This window comes from Meira miltonrushii, assembly GCF_003144205.1.
Source record: "Meira miltonrushii strain MCA 3882 unplaced genomic scaffold FA14scaffold_1, whole genome shotgun sequence".
Taxonomy (NCBI): domain Eukaryota; kingdom Fungi; phylum Basidiomycota; class Exobasidiomycetes; order Exobasidiales; family Brachybasidiaceae; genus Meira; species Meira miltonrushii.
This window is the reverse complement of record NW_020289943.1, coordinates 4,512,370-4,533,219: the sequence shown is the minus strand read 5'-3', so window position 1 is coordinate 4,533,219 and position 20,850 is coordinate 4,512,370. Positions and strand designations below refer to the sequence as shown.

At 43.4% G+C, this 20,850-nt stretch overlaps 10 protein-coding genes across 10 annotated transcripts; 5 read left to right on the top strand and 5 right to left on the bottom strand.

Annotated features, from left to right (window-relative positions):
• Nucleotides 1–505: 505 nt before the first annotated feature.
• On the top strand, nt 506–1,915 carry FA14DRAFT_177700 (uncharacterized protein; the record flags this gene model as incomplete). The annotated part of the gene is made up of 2 exons (XM_025500760.1): nt 506–1,039; nt 1,643–1,915. The coding sequence occupies 2 exons, from the start codon at nt 506–508 to the stop codon at nt 1,913–1,915; spliced, it is 807 nt and encodes a 268-aa protein (XP_025358727.1).
• A 394-nt stretch (nt 1,916–2,309) lies between these two features.
• Nucleotides 2,310–3,458, top strand: FA14DRAFT_177699 (uncharacterized protein; the record flags this gene model as incomplete). The annotated part of the gene is made up of 1 exon (XM_025500759.1): nt 2,310–3,458. One exon carries the CDS (start codon nt 2,310–2,312, stop codon nt 3,456–3,458), a length of 1,149 nt encoding a protein of 382 aa, XP_025358726.1.
• Nucleotides 3,459–3,489: 31 nt separating this feature from the next.
• On the bottom strand, nt 3,490–4,254 carry FA14DRAFT_26897 (uncharacterized protein). The gene has a single exon (XM_025502098.1). It carries the CDS (start codon nt 4,124–4,126, stop codon nt 3,521–3,523), a length of 606 nt encoding a protein of 201 aa, XP_025358725.1. The 5' UTR covers nt 4,127–4,254; the 3' UTR covers nt 3,490–3,520.
• A 683-nt stretch (nt 4,255–4,937) lies between these two features.
• FA14DRAFT_159998 (uncharacterized protein) lies at nt 4,938–7,822 on the bottom strand. The gene has a single exon (XM_025498484.1). It carries the CDS (start codon nt 7,588–7,590, stop codon nt 5,008–5,010), a length of 2,583 nt encoding a protein of 860 aa, XP_025358724.1. The 5' UTR covers nt 7,591–7,822; the 3' UTR covers nt 4,938–5,007.
• A 567-nt stretch (nt 7,823–8,389) lies between these two features.
• On the top strand, nt 8,390–9,232 carry FA14DRAFT_177696 (uncharacterized protein; the record flags this gene model as incomplete). Its single annotated transcript, XM_025500758.1, has 1 exon — nt 8,390–9,232. The coding sequence occupies one exon, from the start codon at nt 8,390–8,392 to the stop codon at nt 9,230–9,232; it is 843 nt and encodes a 280-aa protein (XP_025358723.1).
• FA14DRAFT_171117 (uncharacterized protein) lies at nt 9,150–11,212 on the bottom strand. The gene has a single exon (XM_025500307.1). The coding sequence runs from the start codon at nt 10,956–10,958 to the stop codon at nt 9,315–9,317; it is 1,644 nt and encodes a 547-aa protein (XP_025358722.1). The 5' UTR covers nt 10,959–11,212; the 3' UTR covers nt 9,150–9,314.
• Nucleotides 11,213–11,335: 123 nt separating this feature from the next.
• On the top strand, nt 11,336–15,800 carry FA14DRAFT_159997 (uncharacterized protein). The gene has a single exon (XM_025498483.1). It carries the CDS (start codon nt 11,430–11,432, stop codon nt 15,648–15,650), a length of 4,221 nt encoding a protein of 1,406 aa, XP_025358721.1. The 5' UTR covers nt 11,336–11,429; the 3' UTR covers nt 15,651–15,800.
• FA14DRAFT_159996 (uncharacterized protein) lies at nt 15,691–18,370 on the bottom strand. Its single transcript, XM_025498482.1, has one exon. It carries the CDS (start codon nt 18,344–18,346, stop codon nt 15,758–15,760), a length of 2,589 nt encoding a protein of 862 aa, XP_025358720.1. The 5' UTR covers nt 18,347–18,370; the 3' UTR covers nt 15,691–15,757.
• A 370-nt stretch (nt 18,371–18,740) lies between these two features.
• On the top strand, nt 18,741–19,071 carry FA14DRAFT_108633 (uncharacterized protein; the record flags this gene model as incomplete). The annotated part of the gene is made up of 2 exons (XM_025495845.1): nt 18,741–18,929; nt 19,006–19,071. Coding segments are annotated over 2 exons (255 nt in total), but the record flags the coding sequence as incomplete, so codon positions are not given.
• Nucleotides 19,072–19,147: 76 nt separating this feature from the next.
• Nucleotides 19,148–20,631, bottom strand: FA14DRAFT_159995 (uncharacterized protein). Its single transcript, XM_025498481.1, has one exon. It carries the CDS (start codon nt 20,246–20,248, stop codon nt 19,505–19,507), a length of 744 nt encoding a protein of 247 aa, XP_025358718.1. The 5' UTR covers nt 20,249–20,631; the 3' UTR covers nt 19,148–19,504.
• Nucleotides 20,632–20,850: the final 219 nt, after the last annotated feature.

The window sequence follows — 20,850 nt, the reverse complement described above, 5'->3', positions numbered from 1 at the left end:
TATAAGATTGAGAGTGATTTAAGGGAATATCTGTTTAATTTTAGACCCCTGAGGGAGCCGTACAAGTTTGCTTGCTGATCGAACGCGCGCGCGGCAGACAAGATTCTTTTCGTTCTTCTACTTTCTTCAAGTGCGCCGGTGCCTGTTGTTGCTGCTTATTGGAATTATGTGTTGAAAATAAACAGGCGCGCAAATCCCGCATTGCATTAAAGGGAGGGATAAAACATTCTACGAATATGTGCGCTGCACAACACAAACTCTTGCTTTTGCTTAGTAGCGGTGCACCGTGTCTTTCTTTGCCCGTCTGCCTGCCTGTCTGCCCGCCTTTTGCCCATAATTTCGCGTTACTATTTGCAGCGCAACTCCAATTTTGACCCCAATTTCACTTTTACTCTCTCTTTCCCTTTAATAAACAATTATCATCATCATCATCACTCCTCTATCCATCCTACCGACAACGATTAAAAAGGATTGACAAAAACGAGCATTACTTGGTCGATTAAACATGCGTCTATCAATCGCATCGACTTCCGTTGCTACCATCTTGGCACTCTCTGCTGTCAAAGTGGCAGCACAAGAGGCAGGTGATCCAGTCACTTATACAAACGGTGGCGTCGTTTATACTGGCGTTCTTGATCCTGATCTCGATACCGTTTCAGATAGACCTTACAGTACAGTCGCAGCTGGAGGTGCACTTGGTGCAGGTGCAGCAGCAGGCGCAGTTATCACAACCGTAGATGCAAACGGTAATCCAATCACAATCTCAAACGGTGTCACTTTGGGCGCAGCAGCAACAACTTCTCCTCCAGTTAGAACGACAGCCGTACGAACAACAGCAGTAGCAGCAAATAATGGCGGAGGCGTGAGTACTTCTGACGACGACAAAGAAGACAACATCGAATCCGAAGTAAACGTCATCTCCAACAACGACGACCAAGACGACCAACAATCACCTCCAAAACAACTTCATTTCCAACAATACGATCGACGCGCTTTACACACAGCCAGCCCTGACCAGCCCAAATTACAACGACGACAGGTAAGATACAACGTTTCATGATGCAACAAGAACAGAAACATGAAAAAAAGGGGAAGAGATGCATCAGAAACGAAGGATTAAGTTTAATGCTTTATTTCAAGAGGGGTATGAATGAACGACTGTCATATCCGTGCACAGCACATTGACAACAGACAGTCTTAGGTGAAAAGATGTGTGCTCATTGCATCCATTCATCTGAACAGCAATTCATAAAGAGCAAAAGAAGAGCAAGGGAATTAAGCAGATTTGAGAATGCCCTTTGGGCATCTTCTCCTGCGTCACGGTCAAAATCGTGCATATGGTCAAAGAATGGCTGGTCAGGGACAAAGAATCTTAACTCTTTTTGATCCTTCCTTCGTTCCCACTTTGCCTTCTTCGTTTTGACCACTTCATCTGAAGTGGTATTTGCATACTATAGACTTTTTGCTCCTTCGCTACTTCCCTTTTCTCTTCTTCTTTGCGTTCAATCTTGTTTGGGAGGGAAAGTGGTTTATGGATGATTGTGTCATCATGATTGTCATTGGTTTGATGATGATTGCTTCGAATCATGTTAAAGATTGTATGGGCAATATGCTAATCTCTTCTTCTCTTTCTCTCTAACAGGCTGCATTAGGTGGTGGTGGCGGTCAAATCACAAGTCAAACAGGTCTACAGACAATTTCAGGATACACTCCACCCGCAAACACCGCTGTACCATCCCCTACCAATTTCAGTCAAGGAACAATTCTTTCACCATCCCAAATACCCGGTTATACGGGCAAGGAGAATTCGCAAGGCGTTAGCGGTGGCGGTGTGAGCAGTGATGGCGTTAAGCTAAATGTTGGCAAATTGGTTTTGGCAAGCACAGCAGGCGCAATCGTATTTGCGTTGCTTTGATGGAGTTAAGCTTGTGTTTGATCTTCTCTTTCCGTTGATCGGGAAATTCTACAACAATGCCTTTGTGCACGATTTTTTTTCATGACTGTTGCTTTGATGCAGTCATTCAAATATACATCATTCAAACTCTCTTTGAATACACTCAGCACTCTTTTCTATATTTTTACTACATCTCTTTATTTGGACAATCTATGACCCGATGATACTATTTATTGAGCTTGATGGCGAAGCTGTCTTCATGTTTGCCCTTCTTGCCGCAATACGCCTCTGTCAACATGAGCGTGCGCCAAACCACTTGAGAGCGCCTTTGACAAGGATGACCAGAAGATATAAATACTGAAAGACTCTCCGACAGAGATCTGTCACTAAATGACCACGACACGAAACCATCATTATGACTTTGAAGAAAGCGTTTTTCGCGAATGCACTGATTTGCATTTGCACTCTACAATTCGCTTCCGAATCGAATGCATACGATTTTACCAATTTTGTCACTCAACAAAAAGCAATTCCTTTGCCTGTTAATGGACAAGCGATCAAATCAAAATCCTCCAGTACGTTCAATAATTCCAACAATTTTGGTCAGGATATACAGAGTGATCGAACGATCGTACCTGGACAAACTCCGATCTCTTGGTTCTTTGCAAAGTTGTACGGAAATGAAAGTCCATTAGAAGGAGATGATGGAAGACGATTGGACGGGGCGACGAAGATGTACTTCAATATGACTGACGAGAACCTACCGCAGAACGGAAATGGGACAGCACTGAAAGATACATTACCGGCAGAAGAATCGATAAAGTACAACGTTTCTCATTTAGGATTACTAGACCCTTTTGCAAAACATTCAACGAAACTTTCGTATGACTATAAGATCGAAGTTGGTGAACCGCACAATAATGGTAAAGGATCAATCGTTTCACTTTTGAACGGTACAATCTTTCCGCTTGGCAGTGTTGGAGCAATGTCTGCTTTGGGATGGAGAGGTGGAACGAATGAGACACATAAGCCACATGCTCCCGGTTCAAATTCAACGATAAACTCTTCGAATTCTACTTCCTCCGTCTCTCAAAATTCTACAACTCACGGTAATCAAACAAAAACCACAAATACTACATCCATCATGCCGCAAGATGGATTGAGCGGCATATGGCTTGCATTCACTTCTCAACATGCATTGACGGGCGGCTATACCTTACATTCAAAACAACTTTCAGTTGCCAACAATGCAGTTTATCATAACGTCACCTTTCGCAGTAATTTCACCATCGATGCACATGGTGTTTTCGATTTCACATTCACAATCGGAGTTGTTGATGAACGAGATCAATATCTTAGATTGATGGCAAAAAATTCGACAATAAATAACAAAAAAGGACGTAGCGGCGGCGGCGGCGGCAGAATGAACAATGATGAACCAGTCATCAATCCAATCCGTTTAGAAGGACCAAAATGTGTTGAATTGAAAGGAATGAATAATACGGAAGCGGTATTCAGAATGCGCTGTAAAGGTAACAAAGTACACCTCTTCGCTGATATATGATGGGAATCTGTCGCCCAACTTACTCTAATCTTGTACGTAATATGACATGCATTCGTCCACTCTTAGCTACTGCCCTTGTCTTCTGTGGACTGTTGAGAATCGTTTGCACCCTTTGAGCTGTCATCTGTGGTGGAAGACTCGTTCAAACTGGCCTCGTCATTTGCAGTGTTGTCTTCACCGCTTTCGTTGTTTGTCTTTCCCTCGTTGCTGTCGTCATTGGATGTTTGAGATGTTGTTTCGGCTGTCTTCTTCTCTGTGCTCGTATTATCCCCCTTTTCGGAGTTGTCACCTTGCGACTTTTGTGCACCAGAGCCTGTTGTATTCTTCTCTGGTGTAGAGGTTGAATTTGAAGAAGATTGATTGGCGAATGCTTCCCGCAATGTTTTTGCATCTTCTTTTGCCTTTGCTTTGGTCCATTGAAGTTTATCAATTACATCTTGTGTGTATTCATTGATGGGCGAACCTGGCTTTTCTCCCGTTGGATCATATTGTGAAACTTCATAACAAGCAACGTCAACCGTAACAATAATTTCATCGATAACTTTTGATTTATCGAAATCTTGTTGGAAGTGGAACCAGCCAAAGGTCTCATTCTTTGAGAATTTTTCCGATTCCGCTGCCAATGTTTCACTGCAACAAGCAATAAAATCTGTACGATGTGTACCCATCCATTTGTTCACCGACAATTTCTTCGAAAGCAATGCATGGGCCTCAGACACATTTGGAGCAAAGTAAGAGGGACTGATATTCAACGGACAAAGTCAGTCACTATCATTCATCTGGAATAAGCTGCCACTTTCATACTCACGTCAACTTGTAGTCATCTGTGCCGGAACTAGTATCAGCAGTTGAAGTCTTGTTGTTTTTGCTATCATCTGAACCTGAACTTTTTTCAGTTTCATCACGTTTACGGTTCCTGGTTGAATGGCTTCTTTTGATACCTCCATTGAAATTGTGTAATCGAGCAGGCTCACCAGATCCTCTTTTATGAAGCGCATATTTGATTTCGTTCAACGATAATTCTGGAGAGGATGCCAAAACCAGCAAAAGTGAACTGAAAAGCCATACAAACCCAAATACGATCCATTGCGAAGTATTGCTTGATGAGGAACGCATCGTGAGAAGATCAATTTGATCAGGTAAGAAACGAATGTTAAAACACCTTTGAAAGATGGAAAGGGTGGGAAAGAGGAAGAGCAGTAGGAGATGGACAGCGACGGCCTTCCAATTCGAATTTGAGTAAAGCCAAGGGGGGTATTTAAACAAACTCGGTGACGTCGTATGTGTATTGATGTAAAAGAGGGCGCAAAATGAGCTGGAAGTGAAAGAAGGAAACAAAGGACGGAACAGCGTGTACGTCCGTCCGCTATTTATGCGGCAGCGATCGACGAATTACGCTTCCGCTTTGTATTCATTTTTCATCCAAACGCCGTCTTTGGAAGGCAGAACATTCTAACCAAAGCTAAAAGAAGAAAAAATGCATTGATTAACATACAAGTACAATGATATCAAAAACGAAAATTCGTGGTAGAATTGAATCGCTCTTCATTCAATTATGTTCTTGGAACAAGTGACGCCATCCCCATTTCAATGTGCCTCCCGGCGTCATCGCTCCGCTATTTCCAGAACGTCCAGACGCGTAATAAGAATCTCCATGTGATCCGCTGGCATGATGATTTAAGCCAATAAGATCATTCTTATTTGTCGATTGTGAATCCGGATTGATATTCATACCGCCCGCAAGTGCAACACGTTGAATACTTTCACGCATCGGATCAACATATCTTCTTGTCACAATGTGATTCTTTGTCGCATTCAATGCAGCCCAAGTCAACGCAACGGCCCGCAAATTCTTGGCATCAACATATTCGCCATCTTGACCATTACTGTCCAACATGCCATGATCACCTCCTCCGCCGTTCATTTCGCTTTCGTCAAGTGGGAATGGACTGTCATTTGTATTTGTGAGCCCATGAATGAAATGCAATGGAGTGGCATTAGGTCCATTGATATAAATGCCTCCTGCACCCAATCCTGCACCTTCACCTTGACCTGCATAAGTTCCCGCTGAAATACCTCTGCCATGACTGCCACTATCACCCAAGCCAGCGGCATTGGCCAAAGCGGGAGCAAAGGATGATTCAAATTCGTCATTGTCAATGCAAGTCGCTAATAATGCTTGAATAGTTTGCGATTTTTGAATAGCTGGACCACTAAGACCATAATCCATCACATATCGAACAGTGGTGCCATCAGACGGGGTAACAGTTCCACTATCATCCCTCGATGATATCCCATGACCTTCTTCTTCTTCATGTTCTGGAATCTTTGCATGTCCAACACTTGCACGAGTAAAGTTTTCATCAAATAGACTACCACGTTCCACCGTCTCTTCTGCACTTTTGAAATCGTCTTGTCGATTAACAAAAACACTGACCGTTGGCTTGTTATACCGTGCTAATGATTTAGCCGTTGGTCCATCACCTTTGATGCCCATAAAGTACTTCGTTCCGCTATTCGCCAACATTTGCGAAGCTGTACTTGGCATCGATGCTCCGGTACTTACGTCATCGCCACTTTTACCTCTTGTCATTCGTAATTTGTTCGCCAAACGGGCTGCTTCAGATGGACCCGTACTGCTGGGGCTACTAATCGCACCCTTTCCGCCTTCGAAAGATAGGCTTCTTCTAGCCTGATCACGATCATGAGGTAAGGAGAAAGCAGATTGCGAAGAGACTGAATTGGCTGCTCCAATCGAAGCACGTTGCATAGCTTCCAAAGCTCTAGAAGTTTGAGCTCCTGTCGATTCTGCCTTGATAGAATCATGAGAGACTGTACCCAAAGTAGGCGCAACGCCCGGTAGGTTGATAAAACTTGATCTTGAGCTGCTCACACTCGACTTTCTTCTTCTTTCCATCGAATCAGTCGTTCCAAATCGGTAGTGTGGTGTTGACTCTGAAATACGATCATGTAATCGGCTAGAGTCACTGGGACTGACAGTGATTCCAGTACCAAGATTTGAATCAGAAGAGCGATGACCTACATTTCTACTACTTTTACTGCTTCCAGGAACGCCCTCACTTCCATGCCTTCCACCAGCAAATGCATATTCCGTACTTAGTTGAGGTTGAGCATAAATGGACGATTCTCGTGGCAGCAAAGACATCCTCTTCTTAGCTGATCGTGTAGAGATAGGTGACGATGTAACTCCCCTCACATCATCTCTGAATCCTGTGAGCGTATGCGTTGAAGCAGATGATGTGTGACGCGAGAGAAGTGCTGGTCGCCTTTCAATCGTCTTTTGCTCTTCTGGACTGGAAGAGACTGCTCGAGAAGCTTCTTCTCTGGGCGTCACAGCCAAGGTCTCATCGGACGATTGACGGGTGTGTTGAGCATCAGGAGCCTTTTCAGCAGTGATTTGGACTTTCTGATGACTGACAGATTGAGGTGTTGTGAGAGGGATGGGCTCATCGTCTGTGATTGTGACTGGTTTTGCAAGAGGCGTTTGGTCGGGCTGGGTGACAGGTGGTGTAGTGATTTGCTCTGAGGATGCTTGGTTAGCATCATTGCCTATCTGAAAGCCTTCATGAGTTTTGGCTGTAGCTTTTGCCTTGCCTTTGGCGTTCTTGTTGCCAAATACCAGACCTTCATCTGGTTCTTCCTCGCTATCATCCTGCGATTTTGGGTTACCTGACGTATCTGTATCAGTCGTTTGATCTGCACTTGTCCAACCTTCGTCGTCTTCATTTTCTTGTTGAGCATTTGGTTGCCCTTCACTTTTGCCCCTTTTTAATTTGCTCTTGTTAGAGCTTTGTCCGGTAGCATTCATAATTTGTGAATAGGATTTGCTTCGTTTTGAATGTGATAGGTTGGTACTACTATTTCCACCTCCGATGCGATGTAATCGATCGGATGACTTGTTCTTTGCATGTGCCCCTCCTAAGGGTCTTCCTTCATCTGATCCTTTCGTGGACATCATCAAGCTAGGATCTACAAACCTTTGTCTATGCGTACCACCGCCTCCTACGCTTGCACGCTTTCCGTGTGAGGTCGTTTGGTTGCCTGCTTGTGTGCCCATAGAATGGTCTCCTCCGCTACTGCTACCCTTTCTTCTCATCGTAGTTGCAGCCATCTTGTTTGTGATCTTTGGGCAACCGTTGTAATGGTGCCCCTATGATCGAATCAGGTTGTTAGATCGTATAGCATGGACGAACTATAATGTACGTATCATGCAATCTTGATGCCGCGTATTATCTATCCAAAACAATCTCCCCGCAAAAATAAGAAATGACGCCGCCAAATATTTTTTCGAAATCAGTGATGGGAGGGGGGGAAATGATTGGTTTGATTGTGATGTGTGATTTACATTGGATGCTCGTGTGTCTGACAGTAATTTTTCAGCACAGACGGGGTTAATTCAGCAGCGGCCCTTTATTTTGCGTGGCGCACACACGCACGCACAAGCACACAGACACGTAAATCATCCATCCACTGCCAAACGGATAAGCGTGAATACATGCACAGCTAAAAGCCAAGATGGCAATGCCACATGACCAACACTCCTCCCCACTTCCATGCATCATTGAGGGGGAGGCTTGGGGCTCCATGAATTCAGTCATCATTCACCGCAGTATTCATGGGGCTATTGATGTGTACTAGAATGAGCAGTACACATTCTATCCTTTACGTGCGAGTGAAGCACCCCATTTGTCAAGATTGAACGGCGTAAAGATGCTTTTGTTCGGGTCGTACGATGAATGAGATCCGCAAACGTGCTTTGGGGCACAGCAGTACTCGTCATCGAAATTGAAAGCCAAATGACGCAAATGAGGAGGAACACTAAAATGATATAAGATAAAGAATATTCTCTCACAGAACCTTCTGTTTTCACTTATCACTTCTTTTTGTAATAGAGTGGGTCTTTAACAAATATGCATCTTCAAACATCATTTTTGCTTCTTGCATTCACCTTTGCGTTCAACATCGTCTTTGCTTCTAAGCGTGGTGGCTATGGACGTGCTAATGCTGGTACTAGCACAGACAATCCATTCGCTCTTCCTGTTGATAACAAAACATGCACGCATAACGGTCATCAACTGCAAATTAAACGTGCTCTAAAAGATTTAGAAGAAATTGTTGAATTGGGATTGGATACCCTGTACAGCTCACCAACCTCGACGGTAGTTGCTAAGTACTTTGGTCATATCAACCATGGTGCTGAACTGATCACTCCAATCGGTATTTTAACACGTTTACAAAAAGGTACAAAGAAGAATGTTGTTTTGCATTGCGGAACAAAAGATGATGAAACCGAGGACAATGGAATCGCAACGGACGATTGGACAGTTTGCAATTCTTCAAAACGTTTCTCATCAGAAGGTGGTTTTGTAGAGCAAATTAATCGCAAGCATTCCAAACAAATTTCCGTGATTACTTGTCCGCAAAGTTTTGCTCCTTCAACGCATCGTTTATATCTTGAAGAAATTTGTCAAAACGATTTCACGTTGAATGATAATGTGCCAACAACATATTGGCCAATCAGCTTGTTATCCTTGTTTATGCAAGTACCACAATTATCTTCACCTTTGATGCAACTCGATAAACGTGATTATGCAAATGTTTTGGATTTGGCACACAGAGATCCAGAAATGGCAAAACATAACATTTATACGTACTTATACTTCTTGTTGGATGTATACGCAAGGAAGAACTACAGTCCAAACGGCTGTTCCGGTCAACCATCTGGCCGTGTATACGAAGAACCATGGAACTAAGGGCGATTCGTTTCTAGAATTTTATCTTTATTTTATCTTTCTCATCTCATCTAGATCATGTTCATTTGAATGCTTATTATAATTACACTGCAACGCTTCCACGTCCTGATCCCGTCTCATTCGAAAGACTTTGTGAAAGTTCTCTCTGATAGCTCGCGCTCAAAGCTCGAATAGCCCTATTCACCTCGATGGAATCATGACTAAAATCTGCCGAATCATCGTACTCCCCCATACCTGTGAAACTATTATCTGCTAAACCACTTCCGCTCACCAAACGATCTTGTCTACGTGCCAAATAGGCTGCTGCTGGACTTGAACTACTTTTGCGACCTGATTGCAATCTTGGTGAATTACTTGGTCCTCTGAATCCTTCTCCTAATGGCGATGATGTACCCTCGAACGCATTTGCACTCGCACTTGCACGAAGAATACTATCGCGCAATGGACTTCCTTGAGCATATTGTCTAGGCGTATTGCGTGCATTTGACAGGCTTGTGTTCGTCGGAGCAGCGTTGTTGGGTGACGAGGAGGACACAATTCGATTGGGTGGATTGGCAAGGGAAGGTCTACGAGCAGTCTGTCCGATCGTTGTGCCTGAACCAGGTCCAGATGCCGAACTGGCTGGAGTATCCTGATACGTTTGCAACCGAATGAAAGCTTCTGCCAAATTGGCCAACAAAACGACAAAGCATGCATTCCTCAACCACGACAACGCACTTGCCAGCTGTACGTCTGAATCACCTCCGAATACGTTCAATGTTGCACTCAATAATAACCAATACGATGTGGTGATTGGGTGTATACGAGGCAAGAACCAGTTCAATAGCAAAGCTGCTAGATTCCATTTGATCCGATTCACAATGGCAGATCTCGGTGTGATCACAGCCTCCTTTGGCGGGTGTGCATTTTGACTTGGGTTTGGAAGAGGTGTTTGTGTTGTTGTTGCCTGTTTGACTATTGATGCTGCTTTTGATACAGTTGCTCTAGCTGGCGTTGTAGATACTGAAAGAGGTCTGGACAAGCTGGCCAAAGATGAATTAAAGGCAGATTTTGCCGGTGTGTTGTTAGTTTGAGTGACAGCCAGAGACGATTGAGGTGCAAATGCAGCGAATTGGTTCTGCTCTGCAGGCTTGTTCTGCTGAGGCTGCATTGGTGGTTGGGATGGATAGATGTTGGGATAAATATTTGTCGTCGAATTACTCAATTGATAGGGACTGCGGGAAGCACCAAAAGTGCTACTTCTTTGCTGCTGTCCAAAGCTGTTGCTCAGACTTTGACTATAGCTAGTCGAACTTCCAAACCCTTGGTTCGTTGGTTGCTGATATTGTTGCATCGGGAACTCTGGTGCATCTTCCCATCGAACGGACTTTGGCGTGGTAGTGTCCAAATGACTGCCCTGGCCGAATGCCGCGCTTATAGGATTTCCCCCGCTCGTTGATCTGCGTAAATTGCGAAAAGAAGATTGTCTTGGAGTTCCACTTTGTTCAGGTTGTCTGAACGAAGTGATTGGCTGTTGAGGTGATCCTCCGAATGAGAATGTTGAAGAAGACATATCTTGTTTGTTGGGGTTGTTGGCTGATAAAGGAGAAGATTGTTGTTGTTGCTGTCCAGTGCTAAATGAACTTCCACCTCCCCCTGTATTCAATCCACTTCGCATAGGCGATGACCCAAAGCCGCCGACATTTTGAGCGGCGCCGAAGAATGAGCCGCTACTGCCGGATGCCATCGGATAAGCAATGGAAGATCAGGCACGAAAGCTTAATTGATGCGATAGAAGATGGTATGATCGACGAAAGAGAAGAAGATTATTTGTTTTGAACAGTGTTGAACTTGAATGTATGCACAATCATATTATTCTTTAAGAAGACGTTTAAACGCGAAAAAAGACCGCGCCTAGATCACGTTTCACCGTTAAAGGGAGTCGGGAAGCCAAGCCAAGTAAAGTGGGAATCTTTATCGTTCCTTACCCCAGAATAGTGGGACCGGCAATTAGTGCAGATGATCTCTGTCTTCTTAGCTGATCACCTGTTTTTGTACTTTTAATTTTAATTTAAATCTTGGGCCTCTATATTGCTTGCTTGCTGTATGCACACAATGCATAATCCTGCAGTCAAAAGCAGAAGAAGTGTTTTTAGTCATGCTATCATCATTTTTATCCCTCTCATCTTCTCACCATTGAGATCTACTCGTTATAATCATGGTCGACAATGATACCAGACAAGACACACCCACAATCGCAGAATTACAAAAAGCATTAGAACGTGTGGCAAATAGCATTCATCATTTCGATCAAGCATCTAGAGCATGGTCATCTTATCATCAAGGAGGTCATAATGCAATCACAGGTTATGCTTGGCATGATTTTCAACAGTTCAATTTTGAACATGTTGTTTCTATAAGAGGATTACGTGGATTAAAACAAGCAATCAATAAAGAATTGAGTTGGTTAGAAAAACAAGCTTCAGATGCAGGTTCAACTGATGGTCCCTGTGTTGGATCGAATGCGATTTATATTTGTACAATTTGGCAACGGGCAATTAACGCAGCGAAAAGTCAAGGTCCTTTGGTTGCTTTGGATGCTACTTTCCCCATTCCAGCCGTACATGACACGCCTTCAGCATCAAGACAACAAAAGAAACCTGCAAAGGTGGACATCGTGTGCGAGAGTGGCAAGAGATGGATTCGAATTTCAACCCTGAAGCCCATCGGCCTTTTGTCTGAATTTCGAAACGCTGAAAGCTACGTTTCAAACGATGACGATAGCGAAGATGATGAAAGTGACACAGAAGGGGAACAGATGAATGGCTCACAAACGATAACGGAAATGAACAATCGTCTTGCAAAGGATGAACTGGATATAGCAGCAAAGCAATCATCTATAGTCAAGCTGATCAACGATCTGAACACTGCCGCCTCGCATCTTGCAAAAACTTCTCATTATGGCAGGCCAGCAATTGAACTCTTGCTTAATCGATTACCGCTCGCTGGCATAACAGGTATCGAAGGTAAATTCTATGATGATCAAGAAAAATATCGATATGAGGCCCGATTACGTGCTATAATAAAGTACGCAAAAGAATGCAACGTTGAGATCATAACAGCAGAAGCCGAACAATCCAGCGCCTTATCTGCTCAAAGTTTGACAAACTTTATCACAGATGGTGGTGCGAATGAACTTATGCAAATCCCGATGCCTCCCAAATTGCAACCAAGTCGTGGAACGAAAACTTTGCATCTTGATCTCTCTGCTCTTATCGCATTCGTTTCACACATTTCTCATATGCCTCTCCCTGATCGTGCAGAAAATGCGGAAGCTCTTTTCGCTAAAACGCATTGGCGTGAAGAGGATAATGACAATATTACCGAAGATGCAGAAGATACGGAAGTGACCAATTTAGAAGGTGAAAATGGCGAAGGAAGAGGTCAACATTCACGTGCTTTGAGCGACCAACTTCGTCGTGAAATGACGGAAGATTGTTTCTTTGACGTTCTCGTTCGTCATTTGGAGGACGTGGACGATGAAGAACCTTCGGATGGATATCTTCATCTAACATGTACCCGTGAGGCGCGCGACAAGATGGCAGAGATTGTTTCGTTGGTTGGTGGTGATAATGAAAAGAGAAGGGCGACTTGTCTGTTCGATCAAGAAGGACGAGCGCAAGATATTTGGAAATCCTCTCGTTGGTCAAAAGACGGTGATCGGGAAAATCGTGTCAGAAGTAAGATCGTGTTGCCGGTTGCAGTGATAGAAGAGGACAAGGTTTCTAAACGACAAGGGACGAATACCACAACCTTTGATGAACAATTCGTTCAGATTGCCAAAAGATCTCTGTCACTGGGAATGCAAACCTTTGATTCACGTTCAAAGTCATCCCATAACGCTTTTGCCGCTTTACGTCAAACCCGTCATACGATCATGTCAATGATGACTGCTCTCAATCACGGTCAAACACTTTTAACAACGAATATAAGCAGCATTAAATGGCTCGTTCGAGATATGACTCGTTTACAAGCGCACGAGGGTAATCTTGCCACCTATAAAACCGGCAAAGAACTCGATGACAGAATTCACAAGGCAGCATTATGGGTAATGTATCCACGTTCTCTGTCCGAAAGGATGGCCGTGCCAGAGAATGAAATTTCTCACGGATCTCGTACTCTAAATAGCGACGATGACATTTATCCAATGTTAACGCCTTGCGAGGAGATCAGTTCCAAGACTGATTCCAAAGATGCTAGTTTCCATCATCAATCTATACCTATCTTGCAAGATGGTCATGGAATGCGTAATCAATCTTCTACGTTCGAAGTTAGAGGACGTTCAAATAGATTCATGCGATTTGCCAGATCGTTCTTACTTGGACCAAGACCAAGAGCACAATTAGCCATCAAACATTATCCTTGGTGGCCACTCGCATCCGTTGAGAGAGGTTGGCAAAAGATTACCGCGCCAGTCGCCTGGAAGGATCCTTATCACCATAAACGCAACGCTCGACAAGATGTCGAACTTGCTCACGGAGCGAACTCTTTGCAAAGCGGCACACACCTTTCTTCAAAGGTGGCCGAAGAGGATGGCGATCCATGGTGGCAAGGCGTCAAACGTGATGTTCGCTTAAACGCTCTTCATTGGTGCATTTTGGCTCTAACATTGATTGGATGGGTTTTAGGATTCTCATTCCTCGCGAAATCTCTATGGTATGAAGGAAGTGTTGTCTCGAGTGACGGAGCTCAGTCAGACACTGTCTTTTACGGTTGCACGACATCATTTTGGACTGCGAACTCGCAATGCGGATACAATGGGGAATCTTGTGCTCCTTTCAGTGCTTCTTCTCCATACAATTTTAGATGTCCTGCAAATTGTCAAACTACAGTCCTTGGAAGTCCTAGAGCAGTAGGCGATCAGCTTCCTGCTTGGGTACCTCTTGTTGTAGGAGGATCAAATGTTAGCAGTAGCATCGAATCAAGTCAAGCTGGCACAGATTCACCCTATATCTATCGTGGAGACTCTTTTGTTTGCGCTGCCGCCATTCATGCTGGCGCAATCAAGAAAAGCAAAGGTGGTTGCGGTTCAGCATGGCTTGTGGGAGCTTATAGTGGATATGAAGGCGTAGACCGATATGGAATCTCATCGACGCCTTTCAACTCTACTTTCCCCGTCAGCTTTTATTTCGATCAAGGTGTACATGGCGAACAATGCGAGGACAATCGAAGTCATGGTTATATTCTCAATATAATCTTGCTGGCTTGGATTGGATTTGTTTTGCGACCAAAGCAAATCGTTTATTTCTTCACTTTGGTTTGTGTTGGATTTTTCCACATAAACTTTTTATCAGAACCAAGGGAGTATCCTATGTCTGTCGGTGACGTCTTTGGAGATTTCCTTCCTACCCTTTTCGTGGCTTATGCATTATGGCGTGTCAATTATCGTTTCACCTCTCAAATGCTAAACAAAATTCCCATCGAAGGTACAATTTGGGTTCAAGGTTTTTACTGGATCGGTGTCATGCTGGATATAGTTTTTGTAAATGTTCCTTTGAGCAGATTGGTTCTCAGTGATATTCAAGATGAGCCTGGCGCTTTAACTTCTTTGATCGTGATAATCGTTATCGTCCTCGTTCTCGCCATCAATCAAATACGTGTAATCCGAAAAACTGGTTATTTACCCAAATATCTATCAATGATCATAATTGGAGGTATTTTAATCGGACTTTTGGCTGCTGTTCCAACTACAGGATTACGTTTGCACCATTATATCATTGCATTGGCAATCATTCCCTTCTGTGCATTCGAGACTCGACTATCTTTGATTTATTCCGCTTTCCTCTTGGGTGTATTCCTCAACGGTGTTGGTCGTTGGAGTTATGATGGTATCATTCAAGATGTTGCCGTAATTCGAGGATCTGCAACCTCAGGAAGTACACTTCCAGTCTTTTTGGCCGCATCCAACTTTGTAGGTGTTACACCGTTTAATGGAACTACACCAACGGTCATCAACACCTCTAGCAACTTGACGCAATTGTCCGAATCGATGTCTGGATTGGTAAATTGGGAGCCTATTCCATCCAATCAAACAGATCAATGGGATTCTTACCAACTCTTGATCGATGATGTCTTACGTCTACAATCCAGTCAAACGTATTACGATCTCGGTACTTTGGCCAATAATTTCATCGCTTTCAACGGTACAGGTGCTACTTCAAGTCTTTCTTCAATCGAACTGGCTAACACACAATCTAATTTCACTTTCTATCCTGGCGGTCAAGATCCAAGCAATATTTTAGCCACTCTCGTCTCTCAACCGCATTATTTAAGGTTAGCATACTATAACTCTATTTCGGGAAATCTCGGCGATTTCACCAGAGCTGCAACAGTTTATTTCAACGGAACGTTTATTTCACCCCCGGACGGAGCAACATAATCAGCATACTTTTTCAATTGTAGCATTTTTAACATTTCACTGTCTGATATTTCTTGATAATTGTCATCTATTTTCTCCCTATTGATGATAGTACATATGTTTCAAAATTAAGGATTAAATTCTTCCAATGCATATTGTCCAACGGCCAAATTGTTTGCGTATGTTTGTTGTTTGCGTGTAAGTTGACGTTGTCCAGATTTGGATAAAGATCCAGCACCAATTTGTTGAGCGATACTGGCTTGTGAACTGGATTTGCCTTGTTTTCCACGAGATGAATCTGGTCCCTTTGTTCTGTAAAGACCATTTGCGAATTTTTCAGAACGTTTCAATGCTTCAATATCATCCACTTCTTCCAATCCTTGAAGTGCAGCAAGTTCGGCTGTCAATTGAGCAGCTTGATGTTCTGCTTCACGTACGCGATCATCGTTCAATTTGGCAAATGCTGCCAATGGTCCACGCAAAAGGTTCAACACATTTGTTTTTGAGAGATGTGTTTCAACATGCGTAGACAATTGCTGTACGTCTGCTTGCAATGAAGGTGTAACGAGCATCAAAGGGAAGAACGTGTCCAAAACTTCCGTTGAAAATGTCAGTGCTTGCAGTAAGCTCGGCTTGTCTGGTTCGGCTTCTGCTTGCTGATCTTTCAACAATGCATCTCCATCTGCTGGAGCGAGCCAATTGTTCAAAATGCTCAGAATTGCCTCAACACATTTTTCGTCCAATCGATCTTTCATACTTTTGCGTAATTCAGCGGATGAGAATTGATTTCTTGTAATCGCAGTGAGAATCGTTGGCAGCCTCGTTGTTGGTGCACTTTCTTCATGAACAGCCCGTCGAATCGTCCTTACTACATCGTCTTCGCTTAAATCCTTGACGCTTTGCAATGCTTTATACACTGCATCCCAATCGCCCACCAAGCTCAAAGCAGTTACCAGAGTACGAGGCTCAAGGCTAACACCATGAACGAGATTCTGATCGAGTAAGTGATGCACGATTGTTTTCGGGTAAGGCTTGGCAGAACTTGTCTCGGAATCGTTTGCGACATCGGACAACGGTAGCGCAATAGTCAAAAGCTCAGATACAAAAGCTTGAGGAAGAGATTCATTTTGATGCGACTTGAGCCAATCATCGAACGCCTTTTCCACGCTTTTTGCATTTGAACTTCCTTTATCTGCAGAAGTCGAAATCCTTTTTAGCTCTTCAATCAATCCTTCATGGCTCCTTGCTCCATCGACTTCGTTCGATGCTCCTATTTGATCATCTCCTACTGCCGACACGATCCATTTGTGTGTAAGATGACGCGAGCCTAATGCCCATCTTAGATGACCTCCCTCTCCCGTTTGATAAGAAGTGTTCCAAATGTGAATCAATGGCTTGGTTTGCTTTAACGATTTTGGGATCGCAAGTGTGATCGCAGATGCGATCTTTGTCATATTCAAGGGTTGCATGAATATTTGCGCATGGTCTTCAGGGGCTTTCCATGATTGCTCTGCCAATACACAATCCAATTCGGTGTCCACTAATAGTGTATTGAGTAGTGCTCGCCCTGAAGATGGGACTGTTGAGAAAGTGAGTAGAGCGGTCGATAACGATGTCCGCAGGATTGCTGTATTCGAAGAAGGTGTGATTCCAGAAACATTCAAAGAGCTAATTCCTTCGATTCTTGGTGAGCCGTCTTGTGACGAAAGTAGTGTTGCGCTGATCAATCGGCCATTTTCTGAGATCATGGACAGAGCACCGCTTGATCGTACTGAAGCACTAGAGATCACTTCATCTTTTTCTAGCTGTATCTTTGTCTGCCCAAGCTTCCTTATTCGCGAATCGATTGCTGAACCTTCTACTCCAACACTGAAGTATTCTACTTTGACTGCACTTTCTGACTTTTGGTTCATATTCCCTGCTTCGGCAGCATCGATCACTTCCATCGCACTCTTTCTGCCTTTTCGCTTTGGGTTCGTAGATGCACTACTGCCTTCCTTTGCTGTTGTCAAAAGTACAATCAAGGCTTGTGCTGGTGCTCTACCGGACGAATCTCCGGGCAAATATGCGATATCTGTACGATCAAAAACATCAATGAAGAGCGTGTGACGATTAGAGGGCAGTTTTTCAGACTGGGTCGACTTTGTATGGAATTTTGGTTCGCTAAATGACTGAAATTCGACGATAGAAAAGTGTCCATCATGATGACGTGCTAAAAGCTCTGATGTCGAGAGAGGATGAAGTGAGATGATATCGTCATCGATTTGACAATTGTACGATTTTATAATCGGAGCAGTTGATGGTCCTTGATCTTCTTCTATCCAAGCGTGCAGTTCTGCCCAATCGTCAGATGATCGACTTTTCAAAACAACAAAGCTTGCTAAGAACTTATTGTCCTGCAGTACGAGTGGTGGAGTGATTGGTCGTAAAGAAGACGAAAAGGAGGCTGAAGATACAGTGGCTTGCGTGTTTGCATCCAAGACCACCACACCTGTGGAAGGTGCTACATAAGCGATCAAGACTTTTGAACGTTTTCGAATATTCTTTGCTGAGAATCGATATACTTCACCCAGTGCAAATACATCATGACAATTGGAAGATTGTGTTGGAATTGCCTGTAAAGTACAATTTGATGAAGTTGCAAGACCTGAAAGTGATGTTGCGGCAACTTGAATAGGTTCAGCCAAAACAGGTGCTGTTGGCACAAGTGCAGGCATCTTTTCAATCGATGCTTTTTGATGATGGTCAGAAGAGTATTTGATTGGATAGTAGCGTATATGCAAGGCTCTACCAAATTTTTTCAAGAAGAACTTAAAATCTCAAAAAAATATCTGCTTAAATAATCACACAAATTTAAGGCTCTGCATCAGTCTTAATTTTTTTATCTTGCAGCTTTTTCGCGCGAAAACTTTTGGAGTATGAAATGCTTCTTCCTTTGCTACCAAATCATTGATCGATCATTGAAAGATGTCACATCCAATTGCATCGAGCAGTAAAGAAGGCTCAACAGTCGCAAATGATCCAGCCGTTTCAGAAGCAGCTTTGTTGTCTGCACCAAAACGTACAAAACTAGCCTCTCGTCCCCATAGGGCACCTGCACTGTCCAATACAGCAGGAATTGTACGCAAAACGAAATGGTCAAAACGTGAAGAAGAACGAGCAAAACAAGATGCGATCAAACAAAAAGAACGTGAAATGCGTCAAGCAAAAGAAGATATCGCTCAACAAAAACGTGATCAGATTTTGGAAAGAAAACGAAAAAAGGAGGAAAGAGAACGTTTAGATGCAATGGCTGCGAAGGTGAGTAAACAAAGAAGAGCTTTGTGTTTGAAAATTGTATTGCTAACCATCCTCACGCCCACGTACACCTCCTCAGATGAGTCGCAAAAAGTTGGATCGCAAACGCAGGCGGATGGGATTGACGAAAAAGGTGGCGCATTGATGCTTTTATTTCGAAAACTGTATAGTATCATCAATCACGATCAATTTATACCACAAATGCACACAAGTGATAAGAGAAATCCATGTTTGTTGTTTTCTATGAAATACAAAAAAGGTACACAACAGAAAGGTAGTCCTTGACTTGGAGTTTGTTTGATAAACCACTCCGGAAAGACACATTTCCACATCCGGAAAAATAATGATACAGGCAGGGACGCGAACGAAAACGAGAAAAAAAAGGGGCAGGGACAGGTCATAACGATCTATGCCTGCTTTCGATGGATAGGCCGAAATGATGATTCGAGAAGTAAAAATCGAAGGAGAGAGTCGAAGCAAAAGTCTCTGAGAGTGCTTGTTGTGCTTGATGTGCTGAGCGGCTAGGGAACGAACGATACAGATAAGAGAAGAAAGGAAAAAGCGGTCATAGTGTACATTTAGGGGGAGTAGGAGAGAGAATCACCGATCGGGGCACCTTCCACTTTGCTGTTGGAACCGCAATCGGCACAGAATGCCCACAATTCTGAAGAGATTCCTGCCTCGCTGCGAACGTGTAATTGCGGAATGGATCTACAATGACTTCCATGTTTTGGCGCAGCGGGTGTAACATCTTCCATGCCGTCAACTTGCATTCCATTGGCGTCTTGACTGCCAACGGATGGAGGTTCCATGTGCATACCCAAAAGGCCTGGCGTTCTTGGACGATTATCGCCGGTGGGGTAAAAGTTGAAGTCGGGATATTCTGCTTCTGAATCACGTCGCATACCTTTTGTAAAGTATGATTCGGCAGAACTGAAATCGATTGGAGTTGAAGGACCTCCGAAGTCGGAGAAAGATGATGTGGGTGAATGGCTTGGCCTTGAGGAAGTATCGAATTGCATTTGATTTGATGGATCAATGTAACCCAAATTTGTCAAAAGCCTCATGTTCAAGTCAGATGGAAGCGGATGAAATTGTGCTTGTTCATCCCCGCCATTCTTCCTTGACATACTGGCGAATTTGCGCAAGCCTTTGAAGACTGATTGACGTTCAACATCGCTATTTTGTTGATCATCTTCAGTCTCATCCATATCCTTGCGTTTGCGGTTGAGATCGTTTGAGAATGGCATAGGTGAAGTAGCTTGCATCTCGGATGCAGGCATTTGAGCGGATGGAAAGCCACCGTTGAAAGAGAAAGTCATCTTCCTAGCTGGATGGAAGGGTGATTGATTATAAGATGAATGAAGATGTGGATGAATGCTGATTAAAAGAGTAATGAAAGTGGATGGCAAGGATGTCAAGTGGAATTGAACTGTTCGCGTGCTGGATGGTTTCTTTCTTGCAATCAAATTAGCTTTTCTGATCGAGTGAAAAGTGAATGCAAAGTAGATTGAATGCTTGCTGTTTGTTGAAATGTGATGCTTGTAACCAATGAATAACAATCAAGTTTTCAATGGATAATCGTTCACGGTAATGATAGGATATCGGGAGCGCGTCGCGTGCTAGTAGTATTGTATATTTTTTGGAAGTTGTAAATTGATGTGGTACGAGAAGAAGAAATGGAATCTCACAAAGCTGCCACTCTATGCACGGAGGAAAAAAGAAGACATTTAAACCTGCATACTGTCTCTTTTCCCTAAAACGGTGCATGAAATCAGTTTAGGCGAACAATTTTGGAAAGCGCGCGCGCGCACGGCAGCAATCTCTTTTTTTACATCCTTATGCGGCCGTGTTGTGTGCATTGTAAGGCACTTTAACAATACAAACGTGTTCGTATGTATGTCAGCGAAGAAAAAAAAAACGC